General features: G+C 44.6%; 1 protein-coding gene across 3 annotated transcripts in view; it reads right to left on the bottom strand.

Moving 5' to 3' along the window:
• Nucleotides 1-8,082: 8,082 nt before the first annotated feature.
• The window catches only part of LOC127064358 (zinc finger protein basonuclin-2-like), a 15,530-nt gene continuing 3,122 nt past the window's right edge, over nt 8,083-20,490 (bottom strand). For all 3 annotated transcript variants that reach the window (XM_050995289.1, XM_050995288.1, XM_050995287.1), the window contains one exon: nt 8,083-14,145. In XM_050995289.1, the coding sequence (XP_050851246.1) occupies nt 10,243-13,995 (3,753 nt within the window). In that variant the 5' untranslated portion in view covers nt 13,996-14,145 and the 3' untranslated portion in view covers nt 8,083-10,242. The remainder of the gene's footprint in view (nt 14,146-20,490) is intronic.

Here is a 20,490-nt window from a genome sequence, read left to right as displayed (position 1 = left end):
TCCTCACCTCACGCATTTCTACGTCGGTTGGCGGAAGGATCGCGATCGCTAAGGAAAGTCGGTTGGGGAGTCGGTCGTGAGCCACGACTCAAAGAACGAGCCTCACCCGGCCCCTTCTTCACCACCAAGAGCCCTTCACCCCGTTCACCCCCTCTCGCGTTTCCGCGCGAAATCTCGACTGCCATTAATTCAGAGCTGGCCGACAGGTCACTCGTGTAGAACGGCCCATTACAGATATTACGAGCTCGCGCCAAGTTTCTCTTTCTATCTATCTCTTTTCTCCCTCTCTCTCTCTCTCTCTCTCTCTTTCTTTCTTTCTCCTATCAAATAATTATTATTGTTGTTTGCTTTGCAACGCGTTACCCCACCCCTTTGAATATCTCCTTAGCTACGTTTTGCCTCGACTACTACAAGCTCCTACCTCCAGAGCTCACCCTCTTCTACCTTCGTACGATAATTTCTTTCTAAATTTATTACCGATAACCGATAGGGGGGTAAGAAGTTCTTCGCGCAAATTCTCACTCGTCTCTCTCTTTCTCTCTCTTTCTCTCTCTCTCTCTCTCTCTGTACCGTCCCGGACGCAAGGTCTATCATCGAGTAGGAATCGATTCGGCAGTGGTTGTATACGATTCGTTCGTTACGCCTCTTCGCGCGAGTAAACCGAGCGAGGGCGTGTTTAACGCAACCCACGACGCGTATTCTCGAAAAATCCTTCCTCGAGAGAATCTTTTCACCTGCTGGCACGTATCGATAACTGTCTTTGTTTCTCTTTTCTTTCTGTCGAGAAAACGATATTGATTGCAGAACGATCTATCAATTTATTATAGTTACTACCTATAATTTAAGTGTCTGTCATTCGTAAAGAATAAAAGAAGCGACTATGTGGTAAGGAAATTGCTTAAGTAGTCCTTTATTATTATTTTCCATTTTTATACGACGGCTGCACGCTTTCGATGGAAGACCAAACTAAATTATAAATTGTATAATCTCCAGTCGATCGATGTTTCTTGTCAAAATTTTCCTAAACGTTGGACACGCGGACACGCAGATTGACCGCGTAGAAGATTAACGGACCAATCTACGAGGCGCCCAGTGCGATCTTTAAAAAACCCGCTGGAAGAACCGGATCGACGGAGATATTAAACGTAGCACGCCAAAAGTAAAGTTCTCACGTTCGTGCTCACGATATAACTACAGAAAGAGACAGAGAAAGAGAGAGAGAGAGAAGAATAAAAAAATGTGCAAATAAGGAAGGAAAAAGTTTGCACGGTGGTTCCGGGGGGTTTCTTCTAAGTCTCCTTAAATACAGGTCACGCGTGAATTTTTTTACAGTTCTTTCTCTCTCTCTCTCTCTCTCTCTCTCTCTACCTCCATCTCCTTTCTTTTCTCTCTCACACACTCTTTCATATAGCGCCTGTATTTGCCTGTTGTCCGCATACGAAAGTCGTCGTTAGGATTCCACGGATTGGTGGGAGGCCTCGTTTTTGAGAAAGGCAACATCTTCCTCTTTCTTCAACATTCTTCTTTTCTAAAACCTAAAAAGTCTTGGTCGGATCCTTGGAACGAACGAACGGCCTTGAGAACGGTGGGAATGACTTTGGGAGACGATGCAAATTGGTCCGATCGGGCGATTACGTGTTCTTACTACGTTGCTGCCGTGCAAAGCTACGATACGCTTTAAGGCTGCTTAGGAAAGATGAGAGAAGAAAAAATATCGGATGTGTAATTTCGACGGACCTTCTTCTTTTTCTTTTTTCTTTTCTTTTCTTCTTTTCATTTTTTCTTTTCGTTTTGTCTTCATCAAACACACAGTCCTTCGTGAGAACAGAAGCGAGCGTGTTGCTTTTTATCAAGAAAGAAACTTTGTCTATAATTTCTCCAAATTCTATTATTTATCGTCATTTGAAATTTCTTTTCTTTTTCATTTGATAATGTTTAGTGTCCGAGCATGTTCAAAGTCGATTTGACGGCAGGTTGTAGAAGAACTATAAAGAAGAAGAGCCAAGGAGAAAAGTAAGAATGTTGTGAACGAAGAAAAAAGAAACAGGATCATCGCTAGGACGACGAAGCTTTGGCTCCTTAAACCATTCTCGTAGCACGCCCGAGAGCGGTCCGTTTCTTGGTCGGGCAAGAGGCGGCCATTATATAGTAGTAAATATCGTAACGACTCCTCTTCTCTGGGTACCGGCAAGAGACCGAGTAAAAGGGAGGAGAAGAATGAAGAGAAGAGCGTCGGTGGTGGCGATGATGCTGATGTGATGTTGGTGATGATGGTGGTGGTGGTGGTGATGGTGGTAGTGGTGGTGGTGGTGAGCAAGAGCTAACCACGAGTAATTATGTAATTGCCGAAGAATTACTTACGGAGCCGGTCTCGCGACCCGTCATTCAGTGACATTCCCGTCCTTTTTACGAGTGCCTGAGTGGCGGGTCGTTGTCTTCGTAGGGCACTCTCCTTTTCGTTCCTTCTTTCTTCTCTTTCTCTCTCTCTCTTTCTTTCGGTTGATATCCCAACATTGCTCGAACTCGCGGCAGATGTTGTGCCCATGGCTTGTAACTAACTCGTTACCTCGGTTTTATACCAAGCACTTTTCTAATTTCGAGTCGGCAAAGATATAGGTGTGTATATATATATATATATATATATATATATATATATAAAGAGAAAGAGAGAGAGAGAGAGGACTCTCTTCGAAGCCGGTGGGTCAATATACGCTGTGTGCTATCGCCAAGGTATCGTTTTACTGCCAAACGAAAGAAAAGTGTAAGAGAACGTAGAGTCCTACCAGAAGAAAGAAAGAATGGTAGTTCGTGGATACTCTCGAAAAGCCAACGAAATCGTTCTCATCGTCGTCGCCTCGTTCCGTACAAGGTCTGGAAGAACGTGCGCGGCCACGTCGATGGGATTTCATCAAAATTACTGGGCTCCGACGGCTTAAGAATCGGCCGATTTGCAGCTTCCGAGCGTCTTAGCCGTTCGAGTCCACGGTCAGGTGGTTTTCGTAAGGTTTTAGTATAATTGCTGGGGTTCGAACGCTTCCTTCGTGTGTTAACCAACTTGCAAAGCATCGAATATCTGTCGAAATAGCTAAGCGTTCGGAAATTTTATCTCTTTTTTCTATGACATTGTAATTACGGCGATTAAAATATATTCTCATACCTTCAGTATCTCGAATATGTATTTAAAAAATAGTTTAATACGTTGTCATGTAAACGTATAATAGATTCGATGATTTATTATTCTCGAAAGAAATAATTTGACAAAGTTAAATCGGAAGGTTAAATCGATCCCGTGAAAAAATATTTCCGAAAAATGTTTCCTCTAATCGCAAAAGGAAAACCTTTGATAGATATCGCGGAATTCGTCCACCTCAAAGGGAACGTAGATACGATTTGAGCGCACTTCTATCGACACGATAAGATCGACCCTTTTCGCAAAAGGACTCGGTGCAATTTTACCGTCACACCAGTGCACCGTACGGTTGATGCATTAGCGCGATTATAGAACCCCAATTTGTTGTTACCGCGGATAGGCCTGCTCGTTATCGCCGGCAGCGATCGTGAAGTTTTATGTCCTGGCACGAAAACTAAGACGCTCTTCTCCGTTTCATACACCGACGCTTTTACTCTCTTTCTCTCTCATAGCTCTATGATCGCGTTCCTTTCTGTCGTATCAGCGCAATCGCGAACCTCGGATCCCTTTGATGTGTATCCGCCCACTTCACTGAGTTGCAATTAATTTACCTGTTCTTACCTATGCCTTTCCTTCTAATAACGAATCGGAAGTACGTCTTTTTTTTATGACGAAGAATGTCTCGTCCTTCATACTCCTTCCGCTGTAAGTGCATTAAAGAATACAAATTAGAAGCGATTGTATCGGCTCTTGTATCGAGATAATCGGCTAATTTCTATCGTTCGAATGTCTTCTAATAACGGGTCATATACTTTGATACGCATGTAATGTAAACTCTAAATAGATATATATGTACACCTATGTATGTTACGTGGCTTCAAATATCTCCATTGATCGTTCGAAAACTTTGTAGCTTCTTAATTCCTATTTTATCCAACGACAACGAGTCTACGCTCTTTCAAGACCGGCTAAACAAGTTCATCCATTAATGCTAATCTTCCAAGTTTTATCGTTACGGTTGGATCGTTAACACTTCGATATACGTGATATCTGTGCATCATTATTAAACGTTCGTCCTCAAACCTGTTAAAAAGGAGGATAATGTAATACGGCTCTAATAAATCGTCTTTAATTTATTATCTTTCTATCCTGTTTCTTCCGTTAATCTCTCTTGGATAATTCAAAGCGGGAGATTGAGAACAGAGGAGAGAAGTTTACTGGCCAAGACAACAAAGAGATTCGAATCGATCTTCAAAGAGACGGAAAAGAATCCCTCGCGTGTCTCGGAACGGCCGCAAGTACGAAAATTACGTCGCCTGTGGATCGGCGGTCAAGTCGAGAGAACTTGTCACGTTCGGCGACAGACAATTGCTTTCTCGTACCACCAGATGTCTCGGACTCATCGCGTGCAATGTCACTCCAGCTGACGTAGGGTCGCACCGGAAAAGCTTTGCGGTCGTGTACGAGAATCGATTCCTTCGAGATTTCAAGCGAAACCTCGGCTACCACTTTCGAGTCGACAAATTTTTACGTTCGATCTAAATACAATCATTCATTGATAACATCTATTATTTTCTTTCCTCTGTAATCTTTCATACCGAACGTAATAAACAAGTGGAAGATCCTGGCGATTAGTACATTGAAATAATTTATTAGTTACGTTAAACACCACATTATATTCTATCGAATTGAAATTGCTTCGAAGAAATTGAAAGTCGAATATCTCGGTTTCGACGATCACATTGGTTGAAATAAATATGTCCCATTAGTCAAGCATTGTTATCGGATGGGAGCAGGTGTGATGAAAAGAACATCATTGTCCCTCGAAAATCACAAACGAGGGCGATATAGATCGAAGATTAAATAACGAAGAAGAGTTTTGATTCGTCGCCGAGATAATGCGAAGAGTCTTTTTCTTTCCCTACTTCCACCCTCAGTCGTCTTGTTTAGAGTAATTTTATCGTGAGTTAATTCTGTTAGAGATCGAAGACCGGATGAGATACGACATGTGCGCGATGCCGAAATTACCGTAGCGATTTTTATCTCTCTCTCTCTCTCCCTCTCTATTCTCTCTCCTCTCTCTCTCTCTCTCTCTCTCTCTCTCTCTCTCTGCTTCTTGAGATACCAAAGTCCGATATTCACGGTTCGACATGGAAGCTCGCCTGTGGCGTCTGATTAAACGGCCGAGTGGCCACGTTCTAACATGTATTTAGAGTACACTAACACGTTCAAAGCTATGGACACGGATGAGCCCTCGTACCTGTTCGTACCACGGCGATTAGTTCGCTCTTCGATTAGGGAACCAAAGACGTTTTGATACCTACGTATGTGATAGCTATCTATGTTAGGATCAAGCATGGTCCTCCTGTTGTAGGTATTGGTAGTGCTTGCGCACGCGCGCACAACCAGAACATATTCCTTCGATGAAATATGTAATCTCCTGGCCGCCGGCGTAATACGTAGTCGCGCACGCTGCAGGTGTCGAAAAGATTGTCTGCTTAATGAAAGATTTAGAACTCCCGTTTCTCTCGTGAACCGTAATATTCGTACATCCATTCGTGGCGCAGCTCGATTCTTCACTTCCGGGGGGTGGTAGCGTATAATCTAGGGAATCCGGCGAAATCTTATGATCTAGAAGCTTTCGAACCTGCCAGTTTAAATACGCTTCTGTTTCATGGATTTGAAAGACGAATTATCATCGAGGATGTTGCTATTACGTGAGGATGAAATCTGTGGGAATATAAATGCCGTGACGATTTCTGTGTTCCAAGATCTAATTACGAATCGTATGAAAACTTTTCACAACTCTGGGTGGTCTATACATTCGTATATCACGTGTATAATATACGATGACTATGTTCATTAATTATTTCCTAATACAGATTACGATCGTACGTGACCGAAAAGAAACGTACGATTCAATATAATTGAGTAGGTAAATCTTTAAAAATGAAATAAAATTGAAAGGATCGAAAGGACGATCGAGAGATGAAAATTTCATTTTTTTTTTCGATCGATTCTATCCCACCCTCGTCCATCGACGCGTCGTTCGTTTCAAGATTGTGGCCAGTCGGAACGTGGGTGACCGGTTGACCACGCGAGAGCTATGGTGGGGCTAGCTAAGGCAAGGTGTATGGGAGCTGGATGACGGGATGTGCAGGGGGATCGATGGGCGAGCCAACGCTGACCGGAGACCGCCTTCTCTCCTTCTCTCTCTTTCTTTCTCCTTGCTCCTCGCTTTCTACCATTTTCTCCTTTTCCCATCTTCCTTTATTCCTACCATCTCTCTCATTCTCTCTCTCTCTTTCTCTCTTCTTCTTCTTCTTCTTCTTCCTCTCGGCTCTTCCTACTTTTCGTTCTCCGACATATACCTGCCTCCTCTCCTTCCAACCTTCCTTCTCCCACGCTACACCTGTCGTGCGCGTACCGGAGTAGTGGAAGAAAGAGAAAAAGGGGAGGGAGAGAGAAGTGGTACTTGAGTCCTAGTCGAGCGAGTACACGTACTCAGCCGTGCTAAGGTCGAAGGCACGCCAAATCCATTTATCTCGTGCGTTGGTACCGTCCGTACGTGTACCAAGCCTCGAGGGAGGTGTACCCCTTTCTCTCTTGCTTCTACCTTTATATATATATATATGTTATATATATATACATATACATACATATATATATATATGTACTTATACGTAGAAACGTTGTGAAGGATCTCTTTCGTGGCTTTATTTCACGAACGAAGGTGAAATATTCCACGTTGCAATGCTTTTACTTTCTGCGAGTGACTCGAATTACAAAGACTATAGTCCAGTCTTAAAAATGACAGAAAAAAAGAGAAAATAAAAGAAAAATCACGAATCTTGGTCGTAATTCTCATCAAAAATAAGCTTCTTCACGTTATCTCTCTCTCTTTCTCTATCTATCTATTTCTATCTGTCTCTTTCAATGCGAAACATACTCGATCTTGGTTGTGGTCCTAGTAGAGAACATGCAGCTAAACTCGCTCCTTCGTGAACTTAATCGCGGCCCATTAAAACGGCGCGGCTACGCTTGGAATCCATGCGAGACGCGATTTGAAGTGCACCCGTTATTAGTCGGCCGGGTCGTACGTTAGCACGAAGCGGAATCGAAGGTGCTAATCTAATCTGCCTGACGACGATTAAAGGCCGGCAAGCTGGAGTTTCTCTCTTGCAAGTGTACCTCTACCGTTTGAATTTACGTGTAATCGCACGTCCCACACATACACATACAGAAAGTTGTGAGTTGTACACGTTGGTCCATTTCAAGACACTTCCAATTACCTGAAGACGAAAGAATTTCGCGAAGGATTTAGTCTGGTCCTGTAACCCTTTCACCTCAACTTCCTCATCCTCCTCTTTTCATCCTCTTTCTCCTCCTCCTCCTCCTCTTTTCATCCTCTTCTCCTCCTCTTCCTCCTCCTCTTTTTATCCTCCTTTCTCCTCTCTGCTTGCCCGCAGGACGGTGGGCGTGCGAGCTCACGTCTGCGTGATCTCTGATAGACGACCTACCCAGACCCTTGGAAGTCCTTTCAGAAGGACTTCTTTCTCTTTCTTTCTCTTTCTCTTCGCGTTTCGTAGAAAACAAGGTCGGGGGTAACCTCGAATACGTTAGAGACGCGTCAAATTCAACGTAGGCGTGGCGACCCGAAGATTTTTCATTTTTGCATAAGCTCTTTATATCTTATGATTCGCGTCGGTCTAATAACGCTCGTGGGAATACTGATGGAACATCGGAATCGCTCCCTCCTTTCTCATTTTTATGCAAATTAATGAACAACGAAAATGATGTTATCAGCATTTTTACGATATCTCTAATAAGATTTGAACTGTAACGTAAGAAAATGTTATTACTTCGATTAAATAATATTTAATAAATAATCGTTGATTGAGGAAGGATACTCGTTGATTATTCGAATGACACTTATTGAACCGCGTAGCGAGTAATTTTAATAGGCATTTATTTTTATAATGATGAGTGTTCTTTATAATCGATCTATAATATACATCATAGCATTCAGTTTATACATAATTACAGAGTTGTAAATCTCGTTCGCCCTTAACACATAATAGTAGTGGGTTCGTCGTGCGTCGCGGAAATTGGGAAATTGTCTTTCAGGCCTAGAGGAATTTTTTAGAGTACGGTGGATTGGACGAAGAGGAGGAGGAGGAGAAGGAGGACAGGACGATGACGAGTGTAAAACCTAGGATCGTGTGACGCGTAGAAAAACTTACACGTTTCGTGCTTCATCTCGAAGCGTCGCGACTTACATCGACGCGCTCGCAAAAATTATGCGGATGTGTGTGTATATATATATAATATTTATAATATAATAAAGTATATATACAACCAAACAATTACGGAGGACAAGAAACCAATTTTGTGAACGACTCATGATATCGTTTTGTGACGAATTGCCTTCTAAGTCGCAGACAATTGAGAATTAAAAAGAAAAAAAAAAAAAAGAAAAGGAAAAGAAAAAAGAAAAGAAATAAAAATTATAAAAACTGTCCTTGCCTCCGACGTGAACAAAATTCAAGGAAGAAGAAGGAAAGTTAAGAGAGAACAAAGAAAAGGAAACAAAAATCAAAAAATAAAGATGAGATTCAATATGGCAGTGTCCGCTACTGCCAGTCGCCGTCGATGATAAACTGCAGAATCCTCCAGTGTGAAGGAGGAGTTGCTTTTCCCTACGGAGACAATAAATAAAATCTAACTATTCTCATTTATATCTAGCACGAGACGTCGCCGTCACGCGTCGCTTTGATTCGCTGGTCGGTTCATTCTCTAATATCGTTCTCTCTCTCCATATTTTTCGTAATTTTTATTTTTTCTTATTCTTTTTTTTTCTTCTTTTTTTTTCTTTTTCTTTTGACATCTTTACCGATCGCACGACTTTGCCTTGGCCCTTCGTACGTCGAAAGGTCTACGCATCTCACGATTTTTATTTTAGAACCGTGTAAAGATTGCATCTTTTTATCTCTCTCTCTCTCTCTCTCTCACTCTTTTTCATTTTCTCTAGCTGCCAACATATCATTTGATATCGCTCCGATTTTTTACTCGCTAATTTGAAGTCCTCATTCCTATCGTTTATTCGAACCGTTTACAAAAGTCTTCTTCTCACGGTCTGTTTATCCCCGATTCGGGTAAAAACGTCCGTCGATCGGTCGCGCTTCCCTCGTAGCTTAATCGATAATTACGCGATACATCGAAAGGTACTATGTTTATATATACAGCAGTGCTAATTGATTATTGATTAAATAGTGACGTATTCGCTAACGTTACGTTATCACAACGATGATAAAATTAGATCGCGCATCGATCTTGGGATCGATCAACGCGAACGCCTTTTTCTCGAACACACCGAGTCGGTACTCTCGATCCACCCCTCTCGTCTCGTGTTCTCCTTTCAAACGGTCTTGTTGATCCTCTTTTTCTCTCTTTTCTCTCTCCTTCTCTCTTCCTCCCTTTCTCCTTTCTTTTTCTTTCATCCTCCTATTTTTTCGTTCGTAACTTTGATGGTGGAACAAAAAAAAAAGACAAATAAATTCTTGCAATTGGAGAAACAGAGGAGGAAGAAGAGATGGTACGAAAGAAAAAAATCGTAGTTTATGAGCTGAAAGTACTCGCGCAGCTGGGAAGAAGACAAAGCGCCATCGAAAATATCACTGCGCCTCGGAGATATGCTTCGGTAATCGTGCTAGAACTCCAAGCGAAGAGAAACACGAAATTTCAGGAATCGGACAGGTTGGTTCTCTTTGTGCGAGAATTCTCATCGACTTCTGGACCCACCGATAGAGATACCAAGTTGACTAGATTGGAGCGTTCGAAGCACGTCGATTGTTTGAGATCGTAGCCGATTTGAAGAAGGAAATAGACGAACGCGAGTAGAATAAAAGTAGAAGTGAATGTGACGAACGCTCAGCGATATTTTTTTAGGCGTAGTCCTTCGATTATATTGCACGTGGATTAGCGCGAGACGATAGTACGGGTGGACCCTGGATACCCTGGGAGATCAACTGATCGGCGATCGATCGGAATCGTCGTTTAGGATTTTGGCATCACAGTAAGGGATAATAGTCGCGTTCGCGGCAAAAGAACGGTCACGAGCCGCTAGTAGAGAGAATCGACAGATCTCTATGAGCCTGGGGATCCCTCGAGTGCGCATCTCTGACGGCTCTCGAGCCAAAGACGCGATCGCAGCCTGGTACGGTACATCTGGCTTCCTCTTTTCTATCGTCCGAGCCAGGAGATGATAACGGCGAGGCCGAGCGAGAGGGTTGTCTGGTTGCTTGTTCCTGAGAGAGTCTCGTCAGGTGGTTCAAGTGTTGATGAGTCAAACCGTTCAGGCCAGCCAAGTGCGAGGCGAAAGAAGACAGGCCTGGAAATGTGGCGCCCAGATGAGGTGGAAGAAGCAACGGATGCGGCGGTGGTATCCTGGCAGCAAGATCAACCGCGGATGGTGGAAGTCTAGGTGTCAGGGGATAAGCACCGAGTGGACCGATGCCCGTACCAATAGCAGCGGCGGCTCCGATGCCAGCAGTACCGATACCCGCGTCAGCGTAGAGTCTCGCAAGGAACTCGTTGTGTAGAAGAGGATTCATCGGAGCATCCTCGACGCGCGGCGACAAACTGGATGGCAGGCTACCTGATGAAAGGGGCGGACTCGAGGAGGTCGAGAGTAACTTCCGATGGAGATTGAGATTGGCCGAGTGACGATCACGGGACCTTTTTGAGGGAAAGGCCGCGTTGCAACCGTCGACGCTGCAACGGTGCATCAGCTTGAGATGGACGTTCTGGTAATGAGTTTTCACACCAAAGTGATTCTGAAAGACCTTGCCGCAGGCCGTGCAACGCCGTGGATTCTCACGATCAAGCGGAACCTCCTGGGTACTGACGAAGCCACCATTCTCGTATCTCGCGTAGGTTATCAGGCTATTGTCCATATCCATGGCCGCTGTGGAGGGTGAAGCGCTGGATGAACGAGAGCCATGTGAGGAGTTGTCCATGGTGGTCTCCTGGTGCGTCGTGAGGCTGACGGGGCTGGTAGAGCCGCGGCCAGACCTCGAAGCCACCCGTTGCGTCTCGGTGTACGGCATCATCGTGCGACCCTGCGACAAGGACTCGAGTTGACGCAAAGTGTTGGTCGAGGAGTCGTGGGAGAGCTCGTCGGCTGTCGTTGGACGGCTCTCGACCGAGCTCGGGGCACGGGGGGGATCATCGGGACGCTCACCTTCCTGATTGCGCAGCGCTTCGTCCACCTCATCATCATCATCATCATCCTCGACCTCCTCCATTGGCTCATCTTCCTCGTCCTGCGTCCTCTCGTTCTCCTCATCCTCCACCTCCTCCTCCTGTTCCTCATCACCTCGCCTCCTAACATCGTCCGAGTTTTGTCGGACGATCTTCTCCTCTGTTATATCCAACTCGTTTCTGGAAACCACAATTTTATCCTCGCTCTTGCCGACCTGCGTTTCTTGTTGGTCAACCATTTTGTTTCGTCTCGCCCGTTCCTGAGACTCGGATGCCGAATCACAGACCGCAGTAGTCGAGTTACCCTCCGCGCTTGGCTCGTGTAAATTTTTTGGTTCCGGACTGATCTGACGTTTTGGCGACTTGACGCTGCTCGCCCTCGAACTGAGGTCTCTCGGCTCGTCCTGAGGTAGATCGTCGACCTTCTCCTTCGCTGTTTCTCTACGAACACTCTCCAACGTCGTCGTTGCTTCTCGTTCGCTGATCGAAGTCGTCTCCGGTGAGTTACGACACTTCGCGTCTGGATTCTTCGGCGAGGTTGGCGAGACCTTACGTTCTTCCGCTTCGAGCCGTGACATCGACATGTCCTCCGGTTGATTCTGAAACTCGTCGACCGCTCGGACGATCCCACCGTCTGGTTGACAACGTCGCTGGATCCGTTCCTCGTCGTTCGAGGAGTCGCCATCCGTCGACGAGGAATGCATTTCCGCTAAAACGGCGCATCTCGTTGGATGCTGGGACTTCCGTTTACGTACTCCTCTGCTGTGGAGAAGGGTATTCGAGTTGAGAGTGTGTTGACCAACACTGAAGGAATGCTGATCGGTGCCACCAACGGAGTCGTCCTCGTTGCTGTCGATATTACTGATGTTCTCCTCGTCAGCCATATCGGTGAAGTAGAGTTTCGGCCGTTTGGCTAGACTGAAGTCAGCCGGTTGCTCGTCGTCTTCGTCGCCGTGAGCCATACGAGAATGTAATCTGGATGGTACGTCGTTCGTTTCGTCCTCGGCAACTACGACAATGCCACCGTCGTCCTCGTCGTCGTCTTCTTCGTTCTCGGGTATCATCGACGTCGATGGCGACACTGTGCAACTAGTCGCACCACCTGAAAACGATCCACCTCTAGTCGTCGTTGTGGTGGTGGTCATCGACGCGGCGACGGTAGACGCTCCACTATTCGTCGTCATCGACGCTGTAGTGGAAACCGTACTACTGGGCAAGCCCGTGCTCACTGGCATTCTCTGTTGAAGAGCCTCCTCGTAAGGTCTACCTTGGCCCTGCGTTGAAGACAGGTCGAGATGCTTGAAGTCCAAGGCACAGAGAGATGCGGGTGAACGCAGTTCGGATGGTGGAGTTAACAGAGGAAACGAACCGAAGGGCAAATGATTGAGTCCTGTTGCTGGAACGGGAAGACCAACCTGAGGTGGTAGAACCAACGCGTGAGCCATTGAGGAGCGACCATCGTGAGGCGAAATCTTCCTTCGGAGATGTGGCGAGTGGAGTTTCGGATTAGGATTGGCACTGTGCCGATTTCTCGATCTCCTCGAGCTGAACATCATGCTGCAACCCTTGACGGTGCACTGATGCATCTCTCGGAGGTGTACCGCACTGAAATGGATCTTGAGGGCACCCTTGTCGCAAAACGTCTTCAGGCAAACGTTGCACTGAACTCTCTTCTTACCGGTGGTCGGATTGATGAAGGGCGTGCCTAAGTTGGGTGGCATGTTGGCAGAAGCACCCCATTGTCCCGTTGGTCTTTTTCCAGGCGAATGAGGCTTCCTACCGGGTATACCAGGTGGCCTTCCTAAAGGCGCAGGTTGAAGCGGCAAGGGTGGAGGATGTCTATGCTCGGCTGCCACGTGTTTCGATGCGGCGTCACGCCTGCTGAGGTTCAATGCACTATCGGAGTTTTCGTCGTCATCCTCGTCCTCTTCCGAGCCAAACTCGCTACTCTTTTCACCGCCACTGTGTACGTCCGTAGGTGCAGTCAGGCCGGCGATGGAACCGGTCGATTTAACCATCGGTGGTGGCGGTGGGAAATGACTGGGAAAGGTAGGTGGTAAGGCTCCCGAGGAAACAGCAACGGAGAGCGGGTGACCGAAGTTGAGTGCAGATGAAGAAACCGGCGCCACTGGCACGTGAGGCCTCTGTAATTGCGAGCTGGACGAATGATGGGGCGGACTGTGAGGACTTTGAGGATTTCTCATGGACTTTCGACTCTGCAGAAGTTGTTCGGTAGGTGGTGCAGGTGGTAATGGTGTAAACGCTGGCAAGCCTAATGTACCCAATTTACGAAAATCGAAGGGTTGCATGCTTTGCAGTCTGTTAAGCGGTGACACGTTCATATGCGAATCCAGGGTTCTCGGTGGCGAGTTCCCTCGATTACTCGTTACTCCTGGATTACCACCGGTCGAGGCTGACGAATAATGCTTCTGCGTAGTAGGCGAAATTGAGGGGTGTGAGACCGGGGGTGGAGGATGAGGCGGCGGTAACGGTGGTGGCAACCTCGAACCCGGCGGTGGGAGGCCGCAGTGGAGCAGGTGCAAGGGCGGTGGCAAGTGTGCTAGTGGCATCGTCGGCGGCGAAGGTCGTCTGCTTGGTGACATAGCATCCGTCCCCGGCGTTCCGGCGGCCAGCAGCAACTGCTGCACGAACGGACGCGTCTCGGCGAACCTGAGGAACTGCTGCAACACCAGCGGTTCCTCCTCAGCCGAGCAGATACTCCATCGGTCCAGCACCGGGCCGTTCTGCGAATCCTACGGAACAAACGGAGAACCAACTTTCAGTTTAGTGCCTTTAACGATAATAATGGCATAATAATAAAGATGTCGGAGTAAGAAAGGTAAGTTAATTGAATGAAAATTTTCAAATATCCCAGAACTATTGCGTAAAATTCTATTTCTCCGAGAGACGTAATTATTTATTTCGTTATTATTTTTTAATATTCATTACTAGAAGTCCTAAAATGAAATCATAATTAGGATCAGGAATTTATCTAATATCTCTAAAATGGATCAAACTTTTGACCTGTGTTGTACGATTGGATTGAAAGAACGAACTGAATGTGCGATATAGGAGTCGTGAGAAAGATGTAAGTTACACGACGTTATTAGAAGGTAGAAACGAAACTAGTTTTCGAGCGTGAATCATGTAAGGTGCCTCGCGGATGAAAAATTCGAATTCTCGCGCGTTAACTCGTTAGAACGTCGAACCAGTTTTTCCTGACTCCCCTTCCCTCACCAAGAGCAAGGCCGTATCGTATCCTTCTCCCTCCGTGCTAATTTCTGCCGGGTCGATCATGTTCTCTCTCTCTCTCTCCCTCTCCGTCTCTCTCTCTCTCTCCATCTCTGTTTCATTCTCTCTTTATCTTGAAACAATCGATGTCTCGGGTCGAGACTGTCGTGAGCTTTTTTTTTCACTTTCGTACCTTCCACTCTTAAATCTGTCTTCCTGCCTTTTAGCGAGATTTCGACAGTTGGTACGGACGTCACGGTTCGGCCGTTAGAGTCACGGCTTCTTATAAATTCAGGGTGGCCGTGTATATAGAGCGCCCGTAAGCTTGTCTCTCGCCGGCTTGTATATTTACACATTCCGACGGACTCGACGTAACGCAGGACGCCCAGCGCCGCGACGCTTTTCGCGTCCCGTGTATATTTCTTCAAGCGGCCGTACCCGAACGCCGAGGAGAGAAAAAGAAAGAGAGAGAGAGAGAGAAAGAGAGAAAGATAAAGAGAGAAAGAGAGATCTAGACGGCCCAGCTTGGGTACTCGAATTCACGATCAGTCAAATCAGGCACTCCAAATTCGATCTCGCATGGAAACTGCTGTCTTATTTTTGTACGTTCTTGCCGTTCGTGGAAATGAAAAAGAAAGATAAATATGTTGAATAAAAGATATCTAATAGAATTTTTAATTTGATTTCATGATCGAATAATTGTTATTGTATGAATGTGGAAAATTTATTTATCTGTTTCTTTCAACGACGACGACGATGACGATGACGACGAAGACTTATCTTTAATTTTTTCGAATGGAACTTTGAACACGATATATTAGATGTTAAGAAAAGATTTGGATCGTGCGTGTCTCTTTGAAAGTTTCAAAAGCTGAAAAGAAATTCCGCGAAGCGATCTAAACGTTCGGCAGTTTTGAACGGCAAAGAGAACGCTGCGATCTAAACGGCAGCGTCCCTAAGAACGGATCGCTACCGTGAGACACGAATTTAATTCCGCACGCGAATGAGATCCCACTGGTCGGGTCACGTTTAACGTTAATTTCTAATAGTACATTTAGGTTGAAAAGAACGCGAATCGAACGCGTGTTTGAACGGTCAGGTTCAACAATTGAGTCGGGACGATTATATGAAATCGTGGTAGAGCTGAGCCATTAGTTAAAAAATTTAGAACGATCATTATTGCCTGACTTTAGGATATAACAATTATTTATTTAAGTTGAATGGATTTCCTCTGAACGTTTCTTATTAACGGGCAAATGTTTAAGTGATAATCGATACGAATGCTATTGGTTAGAATTTTACACGAGAACAAAATCTCAGGATAGTTTCCAATTTGCGAGCGCACACCTTGATTAATTACCGGAATGTACGGTCGTTAATTATTGGTGGTTTTGCGGAGGTAGGATCGCGGTAACTAATCGTTTTATTCGTTGGCGTTACCCATTCGGTCGTTCGAAATAGGAAACGCCGGCAATGGCTTCAAGATCTTGTTCGAGTGTGAGATTTCGAAGCGTATTTGGAATTTGCCAGTCCGTGGAGATATATGCGCCTGGGAAATAGCTCGTGCTCGTTGGCCCGGAATAAAGCAGACGGACGACTTGTGAGTCAGGAACGACGAGAACTATTGTGTAACGCATAATTATGGAGAAGGTAGAGTAAGATAATCCTCGTTTTATGCCACATAGAGAAGAGAAATAGAGACAGACGGATAGATAGATAGATAGAGAGAGAGAGAGAGAGAGAGAGAAAGAGAGAGAGAGAGAGGGAGAAAGGGAGAATGAGAGGGTGAAACGAGATTCTCTTCGACGACATGAACGAGATTTCGTCGCCACCCGTCCAGCTTTTCTCGTAGGAGCTATTATTAACCCTAACATAAGTGGATGCTGTATAATGTCTTCGTTATCTCGACTATTTATACTTCCGCTACGTTGAGTCGAACGTAGATTCTATTTTAAAAATTCAACCTAAGTGGTATCTTTTATTCGAAATAAAATATCATACCATAAAGTCACGCTAGAGATTATAAGTACAAAAATGATTTTCTTTAAGAAATTCTTAAAAAAAAAATGTAAAAGTCAATTAACATTACATGTAAATAAGGAAACGTTCTCCGGAAGGTCGTTAGAATTTCTAAGAAAAGAATTCATGTTACACGACGAATCCACTCTCTTTCTCTCGAGCGCGCGAGACACGTCACGCGTGGTACGCGCGTCGATGATTCGCCGTCTCTGGCATACGCAACTCGAAATGGGCGGGGAAAAAATGTTGCTTCCAGTTGGTGTTGCCATCTATCGGCACGGTCCCCGAACACGTCTTGAGAGCGGAGGCGGAGGCGAAGACGGCGGCGGCGGCGGCGGCGGTAGCGGCGGCGGCGATCGAAAAGGCAATGCCATCCGTGACTGGACAACTGCATATGATTTCACGGTCGGCGAGTTCCGTCTTATTCGTGTGTAGAAATCGTGAAGATCTCGCGTGGATATCCGCCACTAAATTGGATCGCGACTACCTGCGTCTTCCTTCTGTCTCCTTTCGATATTAAACTATCTCTCTCTATCTTAAATCCTTCGGTAACTCGCCTTTCTCTCCTTTACGAAGCTTCTACTACGTAGTACATACTACTACTTATCTATCTCTTTCTTTCTCCAACTCGAGAGAGCTCGTTCTCGTTAGCGAGAACGTCAGAGAAATCATCGAATCGTCACCGGTGACTCCGTCGTACCTTTCTTGTCGGAACCTAACAAAAAAGCTTAGTTGAAATTTTTAATCCTTCATGCGCTTTGTTATCGTCAATATTTTATTCGGTTTTATTGCACCGATAGCTCGTTATATCGTTATTTACCATAGCATTCGTTTATATTTTTTTTTATTTTTCATGATACGCAATCGATTAGAACGCACACGGCATCATTCGTAAATTTATTAAGTAGAAATATATGTGCGAGTTTATTATTGTTAACTTACATGATTGAAAACCTGACGATAAGTTTGTCTCGTGTAAGAATGGGGACCTAAATTTCGAAGATGTTTTCCATCGTCGAAATTCGATTAAAAATAGAAGCGTCCTGAAAATTTCGAAGGAAATTCTCACTGATCATCTACCAAACATCCCTCTGTTCGTCGATATCGCTTTTCCGTCGATCCCGTCGAGAACTTGGCAAGAGGCTTTGTTTTCTTTGAAAGACCGGAGCCGATAATTCAAGCGGTTTACTTATCGCGCGACGAGCTCGTTTTTATTACACACTTTCGAGCTCGCGTCGCGGCCGCGTCATGCGTTATATTCGTACGGACTCAACGGAGGAGTCGAATATTGAGCTTGACGAATTTGTGTGAAACGATAGAATTTTCAACTTCGAGTAATATAGAGGCTACGGAGTCTCATAATTCGTTTCAAATCGGATATCCGTGTTTTTGGTAAAGAAAATAATTAATTACGCGAGTTATTCATTCATTTTGAGGAATAATTTTTCAACTGATCGAAAACGAGTACATTAAATTTTGTAAAATATTTTTAAACGATCGATCATTAATATTGACCTATAATAAATAACGCGATTCATTCTGTACAACGTATCATCGTGATTTTTGAATATTACATCGAGTCCTTTTTTACTATCCAAAAGATTTCTAACAACTTAGTAGAGAAACCGTGACGAGGAAAGCAATTCATAATGTCGAAGGATGAACAATGTAACTTTGATCGTTCGGAACCCTGCATTTAACTAATCATTATCGCCGGCTAACTCAATCTGCCCTCGAGGGAATTCTTTTAAGAGTATCCTCAAGTCAAAGATTTGCGATTATTACTCATGTATTACGAACGACGATCGATTAACGTGCAACACGCATTTTAAGCATTTAATTCGAAAAAAGAAGATACTAAAAAGAATAAAAAAGTAAGAAAAAAAAAGAAAGAAAAAGAAAAGGGGGTATCATTTAAGGACATCGCAAACAATAATCACGAACGGAGACCACTCATCCCGATCGTTATTAACGTCCCAAAAAATTTTCTTCATTTTTTCTCCTTCGTTATAATTTTTTCGTTCATTTTTTCGATCTTCAGCGAGTAACGTTAATGATACACAACGATCGTTCTCGATCGAAGAGATTCAGTTGGTCTTTCTCCAGTCGATTTTCTGTCAGAATTCGAGAACTCCTCGTCCTCAGTTGGACCACTCGAGATAAACGCTATAATTTTTCGCGTTCTCTTCAAAATCAGCACGAAGACGTTTCTCGCCCTTCCTTTTTATCTCTACATCGAACTACATCTCTTCCTCTCCGTTCAAAATCGACTCACAATAGTCGACGTAAATGGCACGTCCTGAGTTTTAATTTCCCCGCTTGGCTCGCGCGTCCTTGCAACTTCTTTTTCGTTTACGCTCCAACGGATTCCTCCTTCTTTCTTTTCCTCTCTTTCTCTCTCCCCTCTCTCTCTCTCTCTCTTTCTCTCCTGTGAAAGGGATAGCTCCTACAACCTCCGTGGCTTACCTTCGTAATTTACGGTTTTGGCTCATGCTCCCATCGAGGTGGAGTAATGACAGGTCGATCGGTTCTTCGAGCTACCATCTTCGAAGGTGGTTTCTTTCCATTTTTGTGTCTTCTATCATAGCTCTCTTTCTTTATATTTCTTTCTCTCTTTTTCTCTCTTTCTCTTTCTCTTTTTTTCTCGTCAATCCTACTCCTTTTTCATTTCTCCTTCTTCCTCTCTATTTTTCTTACATTTTCCTGTATCTCACGTCGACGATAACGAGATCAGAAATAAATTCCGTAAGGTGGACCACCCATGCATGAGAAACGATTACGTATTCGTGCGAGATCGTTGTAACTTCGCGCTTGAACAGAGTAAGAGAGAGAGAGAGAGAGAGAAAGAGAGAGAGAGAGAGAGAGAGAGAGAGAGAGAAATGATTTATCGTCTCGGCTTTCTTCCGAGAGTAACCTAAAGATGTCCAAGAGAAACAGGGTAAAGAGAAAATAAGACAGAGAAGGAGGAAAACAGAGAACGAACGATACACTAGGTAGATGTTAATTAATTTTGTTCGAATATGCCGCGATTAAACCCAAAGATTAAAATTTATACGAACCGATAATTTTCCATTAATTTTTCGTAATAAAAAGACGCAAATTCCACGGTTCGAGGTTCATAAAATATTTCATATAGTCGGTTCAAACTAGTCAGAGTTCAAAAAATGAATCAAAGAAATGTTCGTGAAAAATTGATCGATCTTTCGTTTCGTTGAGAAATTCTATTGGAATTCTTTCATGAACGATAACACGGCTGAATTCGTCGCACTCACCCTTTTTACGGTCCTTCGAAGAAAAAAGAAAGAAAGAAAGAAAGAAAGAAAAAAGGAAGAAAAAGAAAGAGAAAAAGAGAGAGAGAGAGAGAGAGAGAGAAGACAATGAAAGAAAGAGAAAGAGAAAGAGAAATGGATTTTATCGGCGGCGCTCTCGCGAAGAAGCGTTCGAGCGATTCGTGACGCGGTCGGCCACTCGTGGGCCCGAGAGCGCAACTCGCTCGTAAATCTCGACGAATCTACGACGAGCGGAGAAGCGGCGGTTGCGGCGGTTTCGCGTTTTACCGATGGCCTTTCCGTCCAGGGCCCCGGTAGTATCGTCCGCCAGTTAAACTGGCTACGCTCGTGCCCCTGTAAAATCCTACTGAATTCCACAACACTCATCTTTCTCTCTTTCTCTTTTTCCCTCTTTCTCTTCTCCCTCTCTTTCTCTATTTCTCTCTCTATTTCTTTCTCTCTTTCTCCGTTGCTGCTGTTGCTGCCGTTCCACTACCGTTCACCATCTTTCAGTACGCCAACGAAATTGACGTCCACTTTGACTCGAGGTAGTCGTTCGTACGATGTACATCGCGATTT

Source organism: Vespula vulgaris, chromosome 6 (genome assembly GCF_905475345.1).
Source record: "Vespula vulgaris chromosome 6, iyVesVulg1.1, whole genome shotgun sequence".
In the NCBI taxonomy this organism is placed as follows: domain Eukaryota; kingdom Metazoa; phylum Arthropoda; class Insecta; order Hymenoptera; family Vespidae; genus Vespula; species Vespula vulgaris.
This window is presented reverse-complemented; position numbering and strand designations above follow the sequence as displayed.